Source organism: Scylla paramamosain, chromosome 34 (assembly GCF_035594125.1).
Source record: "Scylla paramamosain isolate STU-SP2022 chromosome 34, ASM3559412v1, whole genome shotgun sequence".
Lineage (NCBI taxonomy): Eukaryota > Metazoa > Arthropoda > Malacostraca > Decapoda > Portunidae > Scylla > Scylla paramamosain.
Genome location: NC_087184.1, coordinates 7997720 through 8005219, shown reverse-complemented (window position 1 = coordinate 8005219; position 7500 = coordinate 7997720). Strand labels below are relative to the sequence as shown.

Here is a 7500-nt window from a genome sequence, read left to right as displayed (position 1 = left end):
CTGAAGTGGTCGGGCCGGGCTGCCTCCACCTCTGCGGGAGTAATAATGATAATGATAATTAGTGTCTTGTTGCTCTGGAATGTCGTAGCAAGAGGAGGAATGTTGCTGACAGGTGACTCAAGGGAAGGAATGAATTGGCATGCGTAGAATGACAGGAATGCAGGGTGGGAATGTCCGGAATGCAGAGTGGGAATGATGGGAATGCTGGTGACCTTGGCATGGTGTGAAGGTCCGGTGTGGAATGCCTGGAATGCATTGAGGGAGTGGAATGAGTAAGATTTAAACGGAATGAAGAGTGACTTGTGGATGGAATGAGGAATGAAGTGGAGTAGAAAGCTGAGTGGAATGCAGAGTGGAGTAACCGTAACAGCAATAACCGTGTGTTACTTACAGCTTGGGGTGTTGGCGTGGCGTGAAGTGCGTGGTAGTGTTGCTAAGTGTTATTGGAGTGTTGGAGTGTTGGTGTGATGCCTCAGTGATGCCTGGCTTGTGTTGCTAGCGGCATGCTCCTGCTGCCTCACTGCTACTGCTCTTCACTTAGCCTGCTGTTACTGCTACGTGTGATGTTGTGACCTAATATAAATACTTAAATGATCAGTAGTGACTTGAAGTAATACTGTTGAGATACATGACGTCATTTCATAATAGCATGTTACTTAAGAAGTATATAACTTGTCATTTTAGTAGTGAGATGATTCAGCTGTTAGTATTAAATTAAGACAAGTGTACGTTCATGAACCAAGTTTGTCTAATCATTCATTGCCAAGAGGATGATGATGATGGTGTGTGATGACTAATGAGGTGATGGTGTCATGGCTGGCTGGTATGACATGTCACGCACACCACAGAGAGGAGGACTGTGTGATGGCTGGAACAGTACTTAGATGCTGATAGGTGATAGCCTCTTATGCCTGCACAGGTTATCACTGCATTGTTATATACCTCTTCTCTCCCTCCTGCCCACAGCATACGGCTACATGTACCGGCAACCTGAGTACCACCCCCCAACACAAGGTACTGTTGGCTTATTACTCCTGTTTTGTACGTGTGTGTGTGTGTGTGTGTGTGTGTGTGTGTGTGTGTGTGTGTGTGTGTGTGTCTCATTTTTGTTGCTTTTTCCTGTGTGTGTGTGTGTGTGTGTGTGTGTGTGTGTGTGTGTATCTCACTTTTGTTGCTTTTTCCTGTGTATGTGTGTGTGTGTGTGTGTGTGTGTGTGTGTGTGTGTGTGTGTGTGTGTGTGTGTGTGTGTGTGTGTTTGTGTGTGTGTCCATTTTTTGCTCATTTTTTTCTTTGTGTGTACTTTTTTTTGTTCCTTTTCCTGAATGCTTGTGTCCTCTTATTCCCTTTTCCAGTGTGCGTGTCCCTTTGAGTCCCCCCCTTTTTTTTCCATGGCGTCGGTGGTCAGTCCTACACTTTACTACTCAGGGCCTTACGGAGTCGCCCCTTTTGCTTTCCTGAGGCGTGGGCGGCCCTGCTGTAGTGGCGCGTGCAGGGAGTGAGTGCCGCCCTTGCAGACTCACGCCGCCCACGGAGTCTCAGTAGAGGGGCGACAGGAAACTTATAGGGAAATTTTGGTTACTTGGTGATGGGAAAGAAATGGTTTGTTAGTTTCCGGCAGGTTTCTAACTCGGGTCCCTGAGAGTACCACGCCCGACCACTGACCATCGCGCCGCTTGTCCCTGTGTGTGTGTGTGTGTGTGTGTGTGTGTGTGTGTGTGTGTGTGTGTGTGTGTGTGTGTGTGTATGACAAGGTATATTTCACTTGTATTAATTGTGTATTGTTATTATTTTCTATTGTTATGTGTCATTATATGTACATGTGTATTTTTAGGATGATATTTTGGTGTATTTGTTATTATTATTATTATTATTATTATTATTATTATTATTATTATTATTATTATTATTATTATTATTATTATTATCATTATTATCATTACTATTACTGTGTATGCACAGCTGCCTCAATTTGTGTGTGTGTGTGTGTGTGTGTGTGTGTGTGTGTGTGTGTGTGTGTGTGTGTGTGTGTGTGTGTGTGTGTGGGCAGCACTCACCAATTTTTATTGCAGGTTATAATTGAGCCACAAGTTTTTTTTTTTTCACAACTCTGTGTAATTTTCTTCTCTGCCCGCCCCGCCCCGCCCCGCCCCGCCCCGCTCCCCAAGTGTAATTCATTTTACTCGGAAATTTGGGGCGCGTGGAGGGTTCCTGTTTGGCATCGCGGGGCAGGAAGGGCCGGGGCAGAGGAAGGAAGAGGGAGGTGGGAGAGATTGAAATGTGGAAGAGGAGTGTGTAAGAGTTAAGCCACAGACAAGGAGCCCATACGTAACTTGAGCACCGTAATCGTACTTACCTCACCTTACCTTTCCTTGCTTCGCCTTGTCTTTATTGCTTTACTTCACATTGGCTTACCTCACCTTGCCTTACCTTACCTAATGTTACCTGTTCTAACCAATCCCAACGTAACCTTACCTTACTTAGTCTAACTCTACCTAACCTAACCTTACCTTACCTTACCTTACGTTAACTTAACCTAACCTAACCTAACCTAACCATACCTCACCTTACCTTACCTAACCTAACTTAATCTTACCTTACTAACCACCCCTCCCTTTCCTCCCTTGTGTCCCTTCTTCCTCTTGTTTTTCTTCCCTACCATCTCTTCATATCCTCTCCTTTTCCTCCCCTTCCGCATCTCCTCTTCCTCTCCCTCCCCTCCACTTCCTCTGCTCACCTGCTCACACTTTTTCATTAATTAAAAAAAAAACTCGATCACACACGAAGAATCTAAAACCACACAAGGAAAATTCAAATCCTTTTCCTCTTAACCTCATAAGCAAACGTAAGATAGAAAGACAGTTGAAAAAAATAAAGGCCCAAAAAATAAAGTTACAATATTAAAGTGAAAAAAAAGAGATTAAAAGAATGTGGTAAGATAGAAGGACAATTTATCACCTTGAAATTAATTAGAAACATACAAAAAACAATTACAGTTAGTATATAGAAATGAACAAAGAGATTAAAAGAACGCGGAGACAAATGGAGAGGAAAAATGACAGGAAAATAAAAAAAAGAAAGAGGGGTTGAATAATATGAAAAAAAATAGGAGTGGGAAAAAAAATGAAGAGGATAAAGAACTCCCAGAAAGAAACAAGTGTGGAATAAAAGCACAAATTCCGAAAAAAAAGGCGAAAAACAAAGGAAAATATAACATACTACATAAAAGGGAAAAAGAAAAACACAACGCTAATCCCGCAGGAAGAAAAAATAAATGATAAAGAAAAGAAATGAAAGGAAGGTGAGATCAGTGAGAGAGAAAGAGAGAGAATTAAAGAATAGACAGTAATATAGAAAACATGATCAAGGAATAAGATAAACGAGAAGAAAAGAGAAAGAAAAGGAAGAGAGGAAGAGCACAACCCAACAGGCATACAGACAGACAGACAGACGGACAAAGACATAGACACAGGCATTAAAAAAAAAGCTAATTTATGTACGAAAGAAGACAATATTACTGAAGCGAGAGAGGAGGAGGAGGAGGAGGAGGTGATGGTGATAGTGGAGGAGGTGGTGAAAGAGGATGAGGAAAAGGATGAGAAAAAGGAGAAGGAAAAGAAAGAATAAGAGGAGGAGAAGGAGGAGGAGGTGGGAAAAAAAGAAAGAAGAAGAAGAAATAGAGGAGAAGATGAAGGTGAAAGAGGAGGAGGAGGAGGAGGAGAAGAAGGGAAAAAGAAGAAGAAAAAGAAGAGATGAAGGAGGAGAAGCAGGAGGAGGGGAAACTTTACTTAGAACACAGGGACATATTTACTTCAGGAACTTAGGTAAAGTGGGGGAGAGAGAGAGAGAGAGAGAGAGAGAGAGAGAGAGAGAGAGAGAGAGAGAGAGAGAGAGAGAGAGAGAGAGAGAGAGAGAGAGAGAGAGAGAGAGAGACGTTTTTAAGAAAAATAGCTGAGTAAGATACACATGTAGATTTTCTCACACTTTCCCTCCCTCACTTTTATCTTTAGTCAAGAAAGAGGAGGAGGAGGAAGAGGAGGAGGAGGAGGAGGAGGAGGAGGAGGAGGAGGAGGAGGAGGAGGAGGAGGAGAGAGTGTTGATGGAAGGTAAATGGATTGAGGGAAGACAGGAAGGAAGAAGGAGAAAGAAGTATTGTGAAACGAGAGAGAGAGAGAGAGAGAGAGAGAGAGAGAGAGAGAGAGAGAGAGAGAGAGAGAGAGAGAGAGAGAGAGAGAGAGAGAGAGAGAGAGAGAGGAACGCGTAAAATTAAGGAAGGAGGGAAGAAAGTAAATGAATCACATACTGAGGAAGGGGAGGGAAGTGAGAGCAAGAGAGAGAAAGAGAGGAAGAGAGAGAGAGAGATAGAGAGAGAAGGAGAAAGAGGGAGAAAAGAAATAAAGATGTGAGATTATGTAAAGAAAAGATAGGGGAAGAAGGAGGTACAAATGAAATATGAGAGAGAGAGAGAGAGAGAGAGAGAGAGAGAGAGAGAGAGAGAGAGAGAGAGAGAGAGAGAGAGAGAGAGAGAGAGAGAGAGAGAGAATAAGGAAGTAAGAATAAAAGCAAGAGGAAAAGGGAGAAGAAAAGATACAGACATGAACATTTATCTTTTATTTCTTTATTCCTTCCTTTATTTCAGAGAGAGAGAGAGAGAGAGAGAGAGAGAGAGAGAGAGAGAGAGAGAGAGAGAGAGAGAGAGAGAGAGAGAGAGAGAGAGAGAGAGAGAAGATCCATACAGTGAATAAAATACTTTGACTTAGAACCGGAAAAAAAGGGAAAGAAAAGAAATTCCACCAAAAACTAGATTTGAAATTTTTAAAAGACTGGAGAGGGAAATATTTCAATGTCATTTTTGTTTTGTTTTGTTTTGCCTTTGCTTTCCCTTCGTGTTGTGAGCGAGGGAGAGTTTGTGTGAGAGTTGGAACTTGTAAAATATTTAAACGACAATCTCTCTCTCTCTCTCTCTCTCTCTCTCTCTCTCTCTCTCTCTCTCTCTCTCTCTCTCTCTCTCTCTCTCTCTCTCTCTCTCTTCCTTCCTTCCGTCTCTCCCATTCTTCCTGCATTTATTCTTTGTTTTCCTTTCCTCCTTCCTTCATTCCTGTTTTCCCTTTCTCATATATTTCTTCTTTTATTTGATATTTTATTTCTTTCTTCCATCTTGTTTCCTCCTTCATTTCATTACTTTTCTTCTTACTTATTCCTTATTTTTTTCCGATTATTTTATACATTTTTCCCTTTTTCCTTATTCCCCATCTCTAACTTCTTTCCCTGTATTTATTTCTTCGTCCCTTCGTCAGTCACATTCTTTCCTTCCCTCCTTCAGTCCTTCCTTCCCTCCCTCAAAAGCTGATGGAGAGAATGGAGGAAGAAATGAAGGGACGGAGGTAAGAAGCGTGAGAGAGAAGGGACATAAAAATGAAGTCGTAAAGTTAGAGGGAGAGAGAGAGAGAGAGAGAGAGAGAGAGAGAGAGAGAGAGAGAGAGAGAGAGAGAGAGAGAGAGAGAGAGAGAGAGAGAGAGAGAGCGCGCAGGTACGACTAACAGGTATTTTAGTGTAAGTAATTATTACCATTACAGTTTCAGTCATTAGCATTACTATTACAACTATTACTTCTGTTACTCTCCTTGACTTTCACTGCATCATTATATTACTGCCATTATCATCAAGTACCATCATTTAATTTCTATTGTTCCCCATTGTTCTTAAGCACTTGTTCCTCTATTCATCATCCTTAGCTTCATGTTCTTTTCCATGCCAGGGTAAAACATTGCTTGCTCTTGTGTTGAGGAAGAACATATAAGAGAAGCAAAAGGAAGCTTATGATTATATTAACAGAGGGATTGGAAGAATTGTTAAGTTAAAAAATAGATCAATAAAAATAAAGAAGAATAAAGGACTGCAAAGATTTGTATTCGTATATAAACAAAGGGAATTGTAGAATTGTTAGGCAAAAAAATATGAAAAGATATGTGAATAAAAAATAAAAAAGAAAGGACTGAAAATATTTACATCATTACATAAAGAAAGGGAAGGGAAGGAAAGAATTCCTTGCAAAAAAATGAAGGGAAGAAAAGTTTAATTGATATATAAGAAATGTGAAGAGAAAAATAATTGAGGAAAGAAGACTTATTGATGTGTGTTCAAGGAAGATAAAAAGAATAATTATCGCAAAACCAGACTAACTGATTTATAAAAAAAGTTATCAGGAAGAATTACTGAAGAAAGACTGACTAATATATTAAGAAGACTGATATATTAAGAAGCCAAAAGAGGAGAATTGTTCACAAAGACTTGCCGACTTATATTTAAAGAAGGATAAAAGAGAAATGTTGCTGAAAAGAAAAAAAAATATTAAACGAGACTTATTGATATATAAGAACGGTAAAACAGGTGACTTGTTAAGAAAAATTACTTACTGATTTATATTTAAACAAAAAAAAAAAAAATAGTTGAAAAAAAGACTGCCATTTGTATTAAAAACAAGGATAACATTATTGAGGAAACTATTTACTGATGAATACTGTAAAGGAAACAAGGATAAGAATGATTGAGGAATGATTGATAAAAGAGGCAGAGATAGGAGTTAATGAGGAAAAGATTTGCTAATTTATGTTTAGAAATGGCAAAGATAAGATTACTGAGAGGAAAAAGACTTACTGGTTCATAAAAGGGACAAAAGTAACAATTAATGAGGAGAGACTTTCTAGTTTATGTAAATGAAACGGAAGGAGGAAATTTATTGAGCAAAAAAAGATAATTAGTAACATATAAAGAAAGCAAAGTGCAGAGTAATTAAGCTTGAAGATAAAAAGAACTTAATGTTATCGAAAAAATAAAAGAATAAAAGAAAAAAAGGACGACTATTACGGTCTACGAAAAAAAAAATCCACTATTTTGTAAAAGTGAAGTGAATTATTGATATCCAAGAATGTTAAAACAGGAGAACTACTGAGATAAAAAATTTAACTTTCTGATTTATATTTAAGGGACGTGAAAGAGAATAATTAACGAAAGAAAAGACTGCAATTTACATAAGCTTAAAGGGAAAAGAACTTAGTGATAATGTAGAAGCAAAGAGAACTATCATGACTGTTCAAAAAATGTATTCTCTGTAAAGGTGAAGAACATGAGTGAAGGAAGGGTGACAGAAACAACATTAGCTCAAATAGAAAAGAACTTAATGATATCTAAAGAAAATCGAAGACAACTATTACAGTAACAAATAAACTTGCTTCCCCATAAAGGCGAAAACAAACATAAGTGAAAGAAAGGTGCCGTGACGAAAAGGAATAACATAAACTTAAAGGGCAAAGAAAATGTTACATAAAGGAAGCAAAGAGGACAGTTATTACACTACCCGAAACACTTGCTTCATTATAGGTAAACAAACACGAGGGAAGGGAAGGTGCCGTGACGGACAGACAGGTGCAGGAATAACACAGGTGGTAAAACTTGGCAGACACAGATGGACAGGTGAACCTTTAATGAACGTCCAACATACAC

At 39.1% G+C, this 7500-nt stretch overlaps 1 protein-coding gene across 3 annotated transcripts in view; it reads left to right on the top strand.

Annotated features, from left to right (window-relative positions):
• Positions 1 to 7500, top strand: part of LOC135090088 (IDLSRF-like peptide) — a 146584-nt gene that overhangs the window by 79214 nt on the left and 59870 nt on the right. For 2 of the 3 annotated variants that reach the window (XM_063986405.1, XM_063986407.1), the window contains one exon: positions 967 to 1014. The exons of the other annotated variant lie outside the window; for it this stretch is intronic. In XM_063986405.1, coding sequence (XP_063842475.1) covers positions 967 to 1014 — 48 coding nt within the window. The remainder of the gene's footprint in view (positions 1 to 966; positions 1015 to 7500) is intronic. 3 annotated transcript variants of the gene reach the window in all.